Below are 14,158 nucleotides of genomic sequence, written 5' to 3' on the forward strand. Positions count from 1 at the left end.
ACTGGTAGACGGCGGTAGGTGGCGCCACATGACGCCAAAACATGATTATAAAAAAAGGGAAAACATGATTTGCAGTCTGCAAAATATATTTTTTAATGCAAATATATTGTCTATACTGTTGTTGTTGGTGAGTTCAGTTTGTTATATGAACATTATTCCTGATTTCCGAGATTTCTTTGTTATGTGGAGCAAAGAAACGAAGAAAATATTCACATTTAAGAAGCTAAAACAATCAGAAATCTTGTTTTAATCATGAAAAAGCTTCAAAACGATGAATTGATTAATTGTTTCAACCCTATCTGCGATGCATCATGATACATTGCATCCTCAGCAGTCTTTGACATAACGAGATTAAGATTAGGGGATTGAGACATGGGGAACAATTTACCTTTTTATGAGAGAGCTGCCCAGCCTCGACAAATTAAAAAAAAAAAAAAAAAAGTTCTTAAATCTTATATCTTTCTTATCTTCTTTTAATTATTTATTGTTTATCACAGTACATTTTTTCCCCTTTTAGGATTATTAGTGCAGCAGCGTTTTGGTCACCTGAGGTTGTTGTTGTTTTGTTTACTGTGCTATAGAAATAAACTTTAAAACAACCCAAAAAAAAAGAATAATGCTTCTGCAATTGAGCTGCTGAATAATCAACGATCAATGCTACGTGGCTATAATCACGCATAATCGTCTATTTACGCGTCGTTGCGCGTATTTAAATAAAAAATAGAGAGATTTTTAACAGCCCTAAAGTGGCACCAAATGGATGATTATGTTGCTCCATAATTACAAGTGGTGTAAATAAACCCATTTGACTAAAAAGGTCAGAATGCACTCAACGTGGACAAATATTAGCATTTTAAAGCTGCAGCGAAGCACTTTCTCCCGTTAGGACCCATGAAAACGTCACGGTTTATACAGAAATATCGAGATTTATATACACTACCGTTCAAAAGTTTGGCCTCACTTAGAAATGTCCTTATTTTATGAAGGAAAAGCACATTTTTTTCAATGAATATAACATTAAACGAATCATAAAAACACTCTATACATTGTTAATGTGGTATTTCCAGTGTTCTAATGGTACATTGCGTTTGCTGATGGCGTTAGAAGACTATTGGATGATTAGAAAACCCTTGTGCAATGATGTTAAAAGTCATTATTTCTAATCTCGTCAATGTCTCGACTATATTTTCTATTCATTTTGCAACTCTTGGAAAACACAACAAAAATGCGTATAGATGAGCCCACACTTTAGAACAGTAGTGTATGTATACAATAGTTTGTATATAAACAACAACAGTGATGAAGGTATGCACAGAGACAGAACACTTACAGGATACTTTGTCTCTCGTCAGCTCACAGTTGCTTTGATCCATCGCGTCGTCTGTAGATGTTACACGACCTCAGTGTGTCGGAGCACAGGGAGTATTCGCTGTCCGTCGCCTCTGAAAAAAAAAAAAAAAGAAAATCACAGTGGGATTTGTGTGTTTTCTTTTTTAACCTCTGATGTTACAGCACTGGAATCCAATCATCTACCCCCCCCCCCCTCCATTCTCTTCTTTAATGCATATCCTAAAAAGGAGAGCAGGGGCCGAAGGTTGGATTTGGCCGCAGGGTCTGGGTGTGTGTGTGGGTGTGTGTTGGTGTGTGTGTGTGTGTGTCAGTGAGGGTATATACAGACGCCCCATCACTGAAGCAGGTCTGTGGGTTTGACCTCCTGCGGATGCTACAGTGTCTCCTCTTGTCCTTGTGTCTCTCGTCTCTTCTCCATCGTCCTTTTCGTCCTCGACAGCAAACATGACTTTCTACAGACACTCAGGTAAAGACGAGACAAAGACGGTGGCAGATTAGGATGATAATGAAGCTGTGTTCCACCGGCTTCTGGCAACTTATTTTACTACTATCTGCACTTTAAAAGCTTTACATAGTACTTTACTGACTTAGTTCTTAGTTAAAACAGCATATTTATACCTTTTTATTAAGATAAAAAGTAATTTAACTATGCTTTTTGTCAGCTGACGTTCATTTTAATTATGGAAATAATTTGAGACGTAATAAGTTTGAGTATTTAAATGGAAAAGTTATTTTTGGGCTTGTTTTCAGTTGCTTTTTACAAGGTTTTTAAAGAGTCGGGAAATGATTTGTATTCATATGTTGCACAAATCTGTATTTACTCTAAAATGTCTCCTATCATCTCTCATTAATTGACTGGAAGGCAAAAAGAACAGTCTGTTTTAATAATGACATTATACAGTAGAGCTGCAACTAACAAATTAAATTCAAATTAACTTTATTTATATAGCACCTTTCATACATATTAAAAAAAAAACAGTGTAAAAACTTTTTAAAAAAGTGCTTTACATTAAAACAAAGTACTTTACATTAATGATCATTTTCGGAATCGATTAATACGTCTTTTATTTTCTCGATGAATGGTTTGGTCCATAAAATGTCAATCAGTGTTTGTCAAACCTGGAAATGACGATGTTTCTCCAATGTCTTTGTTTTGTCCACAAACCAAAATGATTCAGTTTTAATGATTTCTTTGTTATGTGGAGCAAAGAAACAAAGAAAATATTCACATTTAAGAAGCTAAAACAATCAGAAATCTGGTTTTAATCATGAAATAAATCTTCAAACCGATTATCAAAATAGTTGACGATGATTTTGTGCGAGGGTTAACCCACCGACCCGAGAACATAAAGTCTTTAAAAACGCGTGGCTGTTGTTTTGGCTGATACTCTACTCCGCATCATTCTGCTCTTTAATCCGCTCTGACTCACGTCTCAAACTGGTCTCACTCTGACCTTAACTTACCCCCCCCTCACCACCCCCCCCCCAGAGTGGTACGATCCTCTCCCGTCCACAGCTGATGGTCTGAACATACCACGGCTGTTTGACGGGGGAGCAGCTGTCGCACTTTTGTCTGTAACAAAAGATTAAAGCACTCGACTCGTGTCAACGACTGGAGCCACAATAATATCTCTGCATATCTGCACATGGTCGTCAGCCTGTATGTGAGGATCAGTGTTCACCTGAAATAGAGACTGTAAATACATCTGAATAGATTCATTGTTATTGAAGTGAATCGGTCACTGGATGATTATTGTCTTTCTTTAAAATCAACCTTTCAGATGCATCAAATTCTTCAAAGTTCAAATACAGACCATTGTTTACATATTTAACACTTTAATACGCAGTTTCCATTTTTTGGCCTGTTTTTGGACTTTGATACTTTATATTAGGGAACACATATTCACCATTAACTAGGTGTTTACTAACATATATAAGTCACATACTAGCCCTTTATTAGTAATCATTAAACACATATTAACACCTTATTCTACCTCTATTACGACATGAATTAAGATTTTTCCTACATAAGGTGTTAATACATGCTTAATATTTACTAATAAAGGGCTAGTATGCGACTTATATGCATATTATTAAGCACCTAGTTAATGGTGAATATGTGTTCCCTAATAAAGTATCACCAAAATTTTGAATTTAGCACACAATCTGGTGTTAAATTGTTAATACACTAACTTTAACATGCAATAAACTGTAAATAACTTCCAGATATTGAACGTTATTCTGGGAAATTGGACAAAAGCACTTTTGCTTAAAATGCTTAAAATAAGCAAAAGGGAAAATAGTCCATATGGACATTTTGAGGCTGAGGTGTTAAAGAGTTATATTGACTTGAATTTTAAAAGTTTTGAATTTCTATCTCTTTGAATATCATTTTCGTATGTTAAAATGTGGAGTTAAAAAAAAAAAAATCAAGGCTTAAAATATTAAAATAATGCATTCAATATTCAAAGTGCTCACATTTGACCAGGCCAAGTTCAATAACAAAAATGCCTTTTTAAAAAAAAAAAAAGACTTTCAAAATTCAAAATCAGTTGAGTCCAAGTTGTTGAATCTGAATTTTGAGACTGAGATTTGATGAGTATTTCCATTTTTCAGGCTTAAGTGATTATAAATTGTATAAATTGAGAATGTGGAGGCACAGATTTACTTCTATAATTGTGGTCTGAGTGGGTTCTGTTTGTTTCGGTGTTGGCAGAGTGAGCGGTGAGTCCTGGGGCTCAGTCCAGTCTTTATTCTTCTGCACAGCTGCTGATAATTCTGCTCGTCCAAAAACACACCCATCCATCCACACACACACACACATCCATCCACACACACACATCCATCCACACACACACACACACACACACACACATATTGGAAAGCTCATATCTTTCACATGTCCGTGGAGCTCATCCCACTTAAATAGCTGCTGTAACCTTTGGTAAATATTTACCCTCCTCGTCTCCATGGTTACGCAGACGAGATGTGGTTCCGCCCATTGTTCCCTGTGTCGCTCTGACTGGATTAAAGTTATTTAGCGTCGCACTGGACAAATCACTTGAGCTGAGAGTTCAGCTGCTCTGTCGCTGACATCCTGTGACGTAGATGATGCTTAACCATGTTCACACACACACACACACACACACACACACACACACACTTGTACTTGCTGCATACTGAGGACCAGCATTTCCACTTTATAAATCAACACAATTACAAATATCTACTTCATGAATGACATCTACAAAGAACTACTCCTTGCAGTACCATAAAATGTCTGCAGGTGGAGCCCCAGAGCAAAAAGGGCTGGAAATTTTGAAAAAAAAAATTGACACAAAATTTTTGGTCCAAAATTTGACAAAAACGTCATTCTATACTATGTCGTCCAAAATTAGAAAAAAAAAATTGGGTCCAAAATTTGAAAAAAAAAATTGGGTCCAAAATTTGAAAAAAAAAATTTGGTCCAAAATTTGAAAAAAAAAAAATGGGTCCAAAATTTGAAAAAAAAAATTTGGTCCAAAATTTGAAAGAAAAATTATGGTCCAAAATTTGAGAAAAAGTCGTCCAAAATTAAAAATTTTGACAAATTGAGTATAGCATGTTATAGCAACCTAAGGAAGTGATTTCAATGAAAACAAAGTGAGGACCGGCCAAAATGTCCTCACTCCGTAAAAATTACCTCACTTTGTTGGTTTAAAACCCTCACTGGTCCTCAGTATGCTGCAAGTACAAGAACGAACACACACACACACACACACACACACACACACACACACACACACACACACACACACACACACACACACACACACACACACACACACACACACACACACACACACACACACACACACACACACACACAGGGACCACGTTTGGGACTTGGCACATGGAAAAATGTCTCCACAAAAAAGGTGTTTTTCCAGGGGGTGGTCCACACAAACATAGAAAGACAAGACTATACACATGCACACACACACATCTACATGTCTTTACCATATTGTGGGGACCACATTCGGGACCGGGCATATGTCCCCACATGGAAAAATGTCCCCATAAAAAAGGCTTTTTTTCCAGGGGGTGGTCCACACAAGCATAGAAAGACAAGACGATACACATAACACACACACATATACATGTCTTTAACATATTGTGGGGACCACGTTCGGGACCGGGCATATGTCCCCACATGGAAAAATGTCCCCACAAAAAAGGTGTTTTTCCAGCCGGTGGTGCACACAAACATAGAAAGACAAGAGCACACACACACACACACATATTAATGCCTTTACCACATTGTGGGGACCACGTTCGGGACCGGGCATAATGTCCCCACATGGAAAAATGTCCCCACAAAAAAGGTGTTTTTCCAGGGAGTGGTCCACACAAACATAGAAAGACAAGCACATACACACACACACACACACACATATACATGTCTTTAACATATTGTGGGGACCACGTTCGGGACCAGGCATATGTCCCCACATGGAAAAATGTCCCCACAAAAAAGGTGTTTTTCCAGGGGGTGGTCCACACAAACATAGAAAAACAAGAGCATACACACACAGCAATGTGTTTTTAACACATTGTGGGGACCACGTTCAGGACCGGGCATAATGTCCCCACATGGAAAAACGTCCCCACAAAAAAGGTGTTTTTCCAGTGGGTGGTCCACACAAGTCTAGAAAGACGAGAGCCTACACACACACACACACACATAAACATGTCTTTGCCACATTGTGGGGACCACGTTTGGGTTCCAGGAAACACTGGAATGTTGATGAACAGAGAAGCAAAAGAGCAACAGAACTCACACTTGGAGCCAATAAAGTGACCTGACTAAAATGCAGAGTGGGTGTGTGTGTGTGTGTGTGGTCAGACTCAGTGAAGGAGGTGGTCCAGGTGGTGGTGTGGGGGTGTTGGGGGTGTTGGGGGTGTTGGTTTGGGAGAGAATGAGCCAGACAGTCTAAAAATATGAGCTCTAAGCTTCCCAGTGAGAGGGTGATAAAGTCTGGAGTCCAGCAGACGATAAACAGACGACTGTGGAGAGACTTTTTCCTGCTTTTCTTACGTCATTCTCCTCCTCATCACAGTGGTATGTTGATGCTGCTGCTGCTGCGAGAGCTTTATGTCACTGTGTGTTTATGAGAAAATACTGAGAAAAAGATGCTCTAATTGAGCATTTTAACAGTGTGTTTATTTTAGTCATTGTTGTGTACTTTAATTCACCTAATGGTCTTAAACATTAACATCTAAAGTACTTAGATGTTAACACAGCTCCATGTATGTGTAAAGAAGTCGGGGGGGAGAAGTTGGAAGAAATCGTTTATGTTTTAATAGAATAAGTTAACAATAAATGTTTATTTATGTTATTTTATCTGTTTAAAATTGTGATTTCCTATCTGAACAGAAATTGCTTATGTTTTAAAGAACTCTAAGGTAGTTTCCATTTCTTGACATCAAGACAAAGACTCAAACAAATGTTATTTCAAATATGTTTTATATTGTTCAAATTTCAAATTTAACACAAAATCTGGCGTTTCTGTACAACTTCAATGTTTTTTATCGATGCTCCTTCATTTTAAATTATGCTCTAATTGAGCATTTTAACAGGCAGATGTCAACATGTATATTTCAGTCTGTTAGTCGTCTAATTACGTACTAAGACGTTCATACAGCTCCTTGTATGCGTCAAGAAATCTTTCATGTTTTTTTTGCTCCTTTTAATAGAATAAGTTACCAATAAATAACAGTTTATTTTCAATATTTCACTGTTTAAAAATGTGATTTCCGATCTCAACAGAAATTGCTTATATTTTAAAGAATGTAGTCTAAGGTTTTAAGTTGTATGTATGTGTATTTTAGTTTGTTTGTTTGCGATTTTTGTCGTTTAATCATTGTTTTTGTTATTGTAGTGTTAATTTTTTACATCTTACACATGAACTGGAAAGAGAAAAATAATGGTTCACACACTTAAATTGGTAAAACCTTAACTAAAGTTAGTTATATAGACTCTTAAATACTTAAACTAAAATTCACGTAGATGATTCAAACTATTAAGTATTTTCTTTTTCAGTGTCTGTTGAAACCTCTTGAAAATAACATAGAATCATCACTGTGTGTCCTGTTCACTCAACTCTACTCAAAACTTATTCGGGGTTTAAACTCTGTTGCTATAAAACAAAGAGGCAACACTGACCTCGTGTGGTGACTCGTGTGATGTGACGTTGACTCCTCAGGCCCCAGGTGTTACACCACCTCCACCATGACCGACCGCTTCGACTGCTACTACTGCCGCGACAACCTGCACGGGAAGAAGTACGTGAAGAAGGACGAGAAGCACTTGTGTCCAAAGTGTTTCGACAAACTCTGCGCCAACACATGTGCAGAGTGCAAACGTCCCATCGGAGCTGATGCCAAGGTCAGTGGGTTAGAAAGACATGGATGGATGCAACTATAACATATGTATATATACATATATATATACATATATATATATATATATGTATATATATACATATAAGCACACAAAGTGAGTACACAATGTGTAAATCAGAAAACATACACTATTATGGACAAAAGTATTGAAACGCCTGACCATCACACAAACAGGCACTGTAATTATTCACAGACGTGCAAAATCAACTACTATTATGCGTCATCCTTAAGGTATTTTATATATTTATTTATTTATTTGAATTAGGACAATGCATTTTGAACAAAGCATGTCACAGACATGTTCATTAGGACACCAGGGAACTAATATGTCTATTTTACAGCCCATACAGGATGAATTTGTTCAAATTTATTAAAAAAAAATAATATATATATATATATATAATAAAAAATACTATATGTTTCCATGTGTTGTGCCTTTGTAGATCCACTGTGATCTGTATCGTGTGTAAAGGGTAAATTTGGGCATAATATTGTTGAAATTGCGCCTGTTTTTCAGGTTTTTTCACAACATGTTTTGTTAATGTAAAACAAAGGGAAACATTTGGGCTTTTACTGTTGTTGTTGTTGTTGTTGATGTTGTTGTTGACAGGTTATTATGCTTTTATTTTAGTGGTCACGGCCCACGTGAGACCAAATATAGAAACTCCTGAATTCTAAATAATAATAAAACTTCACAAAGTTTTCAGTGCTCTAGGAAGTATGTATTCCTCTAGTAGGAGCTGAAGAAGATTTTTCAGTTATGGTAATGCACGATAAGGAACGGCTAAAAGGCTAAAATAATACAAACACGCAAATGTTTTGTTGGCTGGCGTGGCTGACAGTCACAACATCGAGCTACGCTAATGCTAATTGAAAATTAAAACATTTGTATTGTGCCTAATGAGGCTGCACAGTGTTGGTATTATGTTAAGCCTATGCTAATGCTAATCGTAGCCTCACTAGCTTTGGAAACAGGTTCGCCAAGATAGCCGCAAAGTAGTAGCATGCTAATGCAAAATAAATACGTGCTTGCGTATTGGTGCTGTCAAAGTGCATCAGGGCAAATGGATCATTTCCTGAATTTCAAAAATGTATTTAAATTATTCCTGAAGAGATTTGCAAATATTTTCAACGGATCCTTGTTCAGGGCGATGGCGACTTTTATGATTAAAATTTTCAAGTGATTCCGAGATAATTAAAATTCCTCCAAAAAATTTGAAAATCAAGGATGCACACACCATCGAGCCATGCTCAATACATATCCAAAGACTTAAGACAGACACACAAACGCAACTTGCTTTATAGATAATAATAATAATAATAATAATAATAATAATAATGCATTATATTTGAAGGCGCCTTTCATGACACTCAATGTCGCCGATAGATATATCCCAGGATTCTGCTTCTTGGTCCAAAAAACGTCTAAAAATTAGGTGGTGATAGACTTTTGCAAAGGAGTATATATAACTATTCTTAGGGCTATTCACAATTGTTGTTATTTATATAAAAAAGTAGGCTAAATTATGGTTTAAAAGTGTTAAATGAATCAAATTGCACCGTGATACCGAGCTAGTGTTTAAACAAATATTGAAAAGACCACTTTTTAACCATGAAACTGACGCTAATATACTATAAAAGTGAAAATAAGAGCATATTTTCATGTTGTACTCTCTCTACGACTGTTCACCGCTCAGTCAAAATGAGCTAAACGTAACAGAAAAAAGACAAATATTATTATGACCAAATGGGCCTTAAACACTTCCTCCTTAACGTTCACCATCTGAGTTCACTAACTCCATCATGGCTGACCACGTCCCATTTCACCTCCTGTAATTCCTGCCACATGCTCTCGTTCCTGCCGTCGCGGCCTCGAGCCTGAATCAACACGACGAGTAAACAAACTCCACGTTCATTTCATTTATTCTGCTTCACTCCCTCCTCCTCCATCCCCCTCCATCCTCCTCCATCCACCTCCATCCCCCTCTCTGCATCCAGGAGCTGCATCACAAGAACCGTTACTGGCACGAGGATTGTTTCCGCTGCGTCAAGTGCTACAAACCTCTGGCCAGCGAGCCGTTCAGTGCACGCGACGACGGCAAGATCATGTGCGGCAAGTGTGGGGCGCGCGAGGACGGCAACCGCTGCCAGGGCTGCTATAAAGTGGTCATGCCGGGTGAGTACGAGTGTTCTAAAACGACAAAAACAACCAGATTATAACAAAAAACACACTATAAAAGACAGTTTAAATGAAAACACAGGGTCTCTGCAGGTTTCAACAAGTCAAATTTAAGACTATTTAAGACTTTTTTAAGACCGATATGAATACAATTTAAGACCCATTTCAAATACATACTGGCAAAAAAGTACAAAAGACATGAAGGAAAACTGGAGCCAACAAATGGTTGAACTTGCATTTATCCATCTTATGCAAGGAATTGGGCTGAGCTGTGGGCTTTCGTTAAGTTTTCTCCGCTGCTATGCTAAGCTAAGCTGTAACACAACGCAGAGCGCGCACAGCACACTAGCTAGTGTGCGCACCTTGATAAATTGTCCCCGGTCAGCACAGATGACCTACTTTAGTTCCACGTTGTAGTTATTGTTGTTATCGCGTCCTCAAAAATAGAAACATTTCAAAGTGAGACTGAAGTTTACGCATGTTTTAAATAAAAGTAACGTTAATAGATTTTTAAGACCTTTCAAAATTGTATTTAAGACCTTTTATGAGATTTTACGAGAATTTAAGACATTTTAAGGCCTTATATTCAAATGATTGGATTTAATTGGATGTCCCGCGGACACCCTGAAATAAGGCTTGTTTTCTAATGTTGCATAACAGTTGTGGTGAAGCAGATTAGCTGGATTTAATCAATAACTTTGACTAAATTAATATAGTTGCAAATGTTTCACCCATTTATTCCCCACTTGGTCAAATGAAGAATACATTTAAAAACACCATGATGCAAATTTGACCAGTTTTTCCATATCTTTTACCCACAAAACTATTTTCTTGGAAGAAGTGGTTTTGACGTCAACTTTTTGTCAATTTTAGTTTATTTGTTGTTGTGGGAATATCTCAGATCTCAAATAACACATTTATCGCTGGAAATTAGTAAAAAAAAAACAGGTGGCTATCTTAATTCTTGTCGTAATAGAGTTAGAATAAGGTTTTTAATACGTGATTAATATTATCTAATAAAGGGCTAGTATGCTACATGCTAGGTGCTAGCTATATATGCGAGTAAGCACCTAGATCTTTTACTCATAAAACTTGACTTTTATGGACTAGGGCTTTTATTTTCTTAGAAGAAAGTGACTTTGACATCAACTTTTTGTCAATTTTAGTTTATTTGTTGTTGTGGGAATATCTCAGATTCACTGTCGGATGATTAAATAACACATTTATCTCTGGAAATAAGTAAAAGTGAAGTGAAGAAAAAGGTAATTGAGGTTCCATCTCAATAAAGACATTGGTTTTATTCTGAAACTCCTGCTCTGACCTCTGTTTCACTTCTGCTTTGCATAAATCAGCGTGTAAATCCCTGTATAAGCTTTATTCACACCCTAAATGTCCACAAATTATTATTACTATTGTGTGTTTTTTTAGGTTCCAAGAACGTGGAGTACAAGAACAAGGTGTGGCACGAGGAGTGCTTCACCTGCTTGGAGTGTAAGCAGCCGATCCGCACGCAGAGCTTCCTCACCAAGGGCGACGACATCTTCTGCGCTCCCTGCCACGACAAGAAGTTCGCCAAGAAGTGCTTTCACTGCAAGCAGGTACAGGAAGCACCGAGTGCATCGCACGTGTCTGCGTGTCGTTACTGTACAGTTTGAGATTATAATTCAACGTCTCTCTCTCTCTCTGTGATCTAAGCCGATCACCTCTGGAGGGATCAGCTACCAGGACCATCCCTGGCACTCCGAGTGCTTCGTGTGCCTCACCTGCAAAAAGTCGCTGTCCGGCGTTCGATTCACTTCCCACGACAACAGCGTCTACTGCGTGGACTGTTACAAGACCGACGTGGCCAAGAAGTGCCACGGCTGCAAGAACCCCATCACAGGTCAGCACCCATTACAAGTTTGCATTCTTTTAGGGAACACTTTAGATTAGAGAACACATATTCACCATTAGCTAAGTGCATATAAGTCACTTACTACCCCTTTATTAGTAAATATGAAGCACTTATTAACACCTAATTACCCTTAATTCATGTCGTAATAGAGGTACAATAAGGTGTTTAATAATTACTAATAAAGGGCTAGTATGTGACGTCTATACGTTAGTTAGCACCTAGTTAATTATATATATATGAATATATATATATATATATATATATATATATATATATATACACATAATGTGTTCCATAATCTAAAGTGTTACCAAATTTCTTTGTAAATGTTTGTTTCTTCTTGCTGTGATCTCTGACAGGATATAATCTCTTTGACAAATTATAATCTGCAAATTCATGAGGATTCAGTGTAGATATAAGACGTTATTGACGCTGAGCTGGGAGTACAGTGGATTTAAAGTCATGAAATAGTTTCAGTGTGTGTTTTTAGTCATTTTAAATGAGTCATTTTAACCTTATTTTTTAGGAGGAACCTATTGTTCCTGTTGCAATTATTATTTTTCTACAACATTGTGCTCATTTTTGAGGAGGTTAACGCGCATAAAAACTCATGAAATTTGGCACAGAGGTGAGGTCGGTGAAAAATGCATTAGTGGAATAAGACACAAACCCCATCGTAGCCCCAGGGCTCTATAGCGCCCCCAGAAGTCAGGTCATGTTCAAAAGTTGTCAGATCAGGACGAAGTTTGGTGGTCAGGCTTCACTTTTTTTGCTAATTTTTGACGCAAAGTGGCCAAAATTACATTAAAAGTTAAATTTTGGTTTTTTTCTTTTGTGTCCAAGTCGCACATAGATGTTTTGATTTTAACCAAACTTGGTAATTGAAGCTCTCATGATACCAAACAAATGTCCAATGTACTTCCATTAGCTCCGCCCACCCAGAAGTCAGCCATTTTGGAAAAACGAAAATGGCTAGTCTATGCATTTGAACAAAATTGTCCTAGCATGTTTGAGCTAGCCACGTCAAACTCGGTACATGTGTTCTAGACAAGTCAATGATTCAAAGTTGTCAAAGGATTTTCTCTACGCCTTTTGGGGAAAAAAAACCCATTAAATGGCAGGAAAACCACTTTCAAATTCCACTTTTTGAAAGCTTTAACGTAAACAGAAGTACATGACATTTCTGTTGCGTGGGGCGAGGGCCCCGTCAGGACTCTGAGTCCTACGAGCGCTTCTAGTTTAGGTTTATAATGTTTTCTGCAGGCAACATTTTAACATACAGACAAAAGTTTATATGAAAATTTAGTTTTTCTGTCAAGATAATTCTCAGTCTTTGCTGAATGGCAGATGACATGAACATCCTGGACAGATTAGTGTGTGGAAGCATCACCTGTTGACCGTTGACCTCTCCGTCTCCTCAGGGTTCGGCCACGGAACCAACGTGGTGAACTACGAGAGCTTCTCCTGGCACGAGTACTGCTTCAACTGCAAGAAGTGCAGCCTGTCGCTGGCCAACAAGCGCTTCGTGCTCACCGGAGATCACATCTACTGCCCCGACTGCGCCAAGAAGCTGTAAAAATCAGACGGGCAAGATTAGCGCAGCGATGAAACGATCACTTTTCAAGTAAAACAAGTCATTTTTGGTGAAATATAACGACAGATTAGGCGGTTATTTCAACTCAATGTGCACTTGCTTCATCATTTATCTCCTTATACATAACTACTGCGACTGTGTGGTGAGATTAGCACGATAATCTGAGATAGGAAGCCTTACTGGAATGTTTTCAGAGAATAACATGCTTTTTTTTCCCTAAAATATTTACAGCTCCTCATACACAGCAGCTTGGATTAACCTTTGATTACATACCTGAGTGGTTTGAGACACAATCCTGACTTTTGTTTGCAGTTGAGTGTAAAACAAGAACAATAATAATAATAATAAAAAAGAGGAAAATAATAAAGACGTGACAAACGAATATTTTTGCCAAGACTTTATTGGTGTAACAGTTTTGTAACAATTCAGTACACTTTAGTTATATTTACAATACAAATTTCATTGTTGTGGACAGGGCATTGTTAAGCTTTTGTAAATCTATCAGTGAACACGCGTTTATTCACACAGTTGCCCTGGTTGGGTGGACTGATTGTCGAGGCTGAGGTAAAGACAAACTTCTTTTCTTTCTTTTGTTTTGTTTCTTTTTTTTACCTGTGATATCATAAAAAGTCTAAATCTCAATCTAAGGCACCGTTCTATCCTATAGTTAAAGATGTTGAGGACTGAGGACAGTCGG

The 14,158-nt window shown here is 37.6% G+C and overlaps 1 protein-coding gene across 2 annotated transcripts; it reads left to right on the forward strand.

The window, feature by feature from the left end:
* Window positions 1-1,653: 1,653 nt before the first annotated feature.
* fhl1a (four and a half LIM domains 1a) lies at window positions 1,654-13,754 on the forward strand. Of its 2 annotated transcripts, none has more exons than XM_083891178.1 (6): window positions 1,654-1,816; window positions 7,596-7,777; window positions 9,793-9,970; window positions 11,402-11,571; window positions 11,669-11,855; window positions 13,289-13,754. In XM_083891178.1, exons 1-6 carry the CDS (start codon window positions 1,795-1,797, stop codon window positions 13,441-13,443), a joined length of 894 nt encoding a protein of 297 aa, XP_083747304.1. In that variant the 5' UTR covers window positions 1,654-1,794; the 3' UTR covers window positions 13,444-13,754. The 2 variants fall into 2 exon arrangements, with proteins under 2 accessions (XP_083747304.1, XP_083747303.1); XM_083891177.1 differs by lacking the exon at window positions 1,654-1,816 and adding an exon at window positions 6,308-6,451.
* Window positions 13,755-14,158: the final 404 nt, after the last annotated feature.

This window comes from Microchirus variegatus, assembly GCF_963457635.1.
Source record: "Microchirus variegatus genome assembly, chromosome: 6".
Lineage (NCBI taxonomy): Eukaryota > Metazoa > Chordata > Actinopteri > Pleuronectiformes > Soleidae > Microchirus > Microchirus variegatus.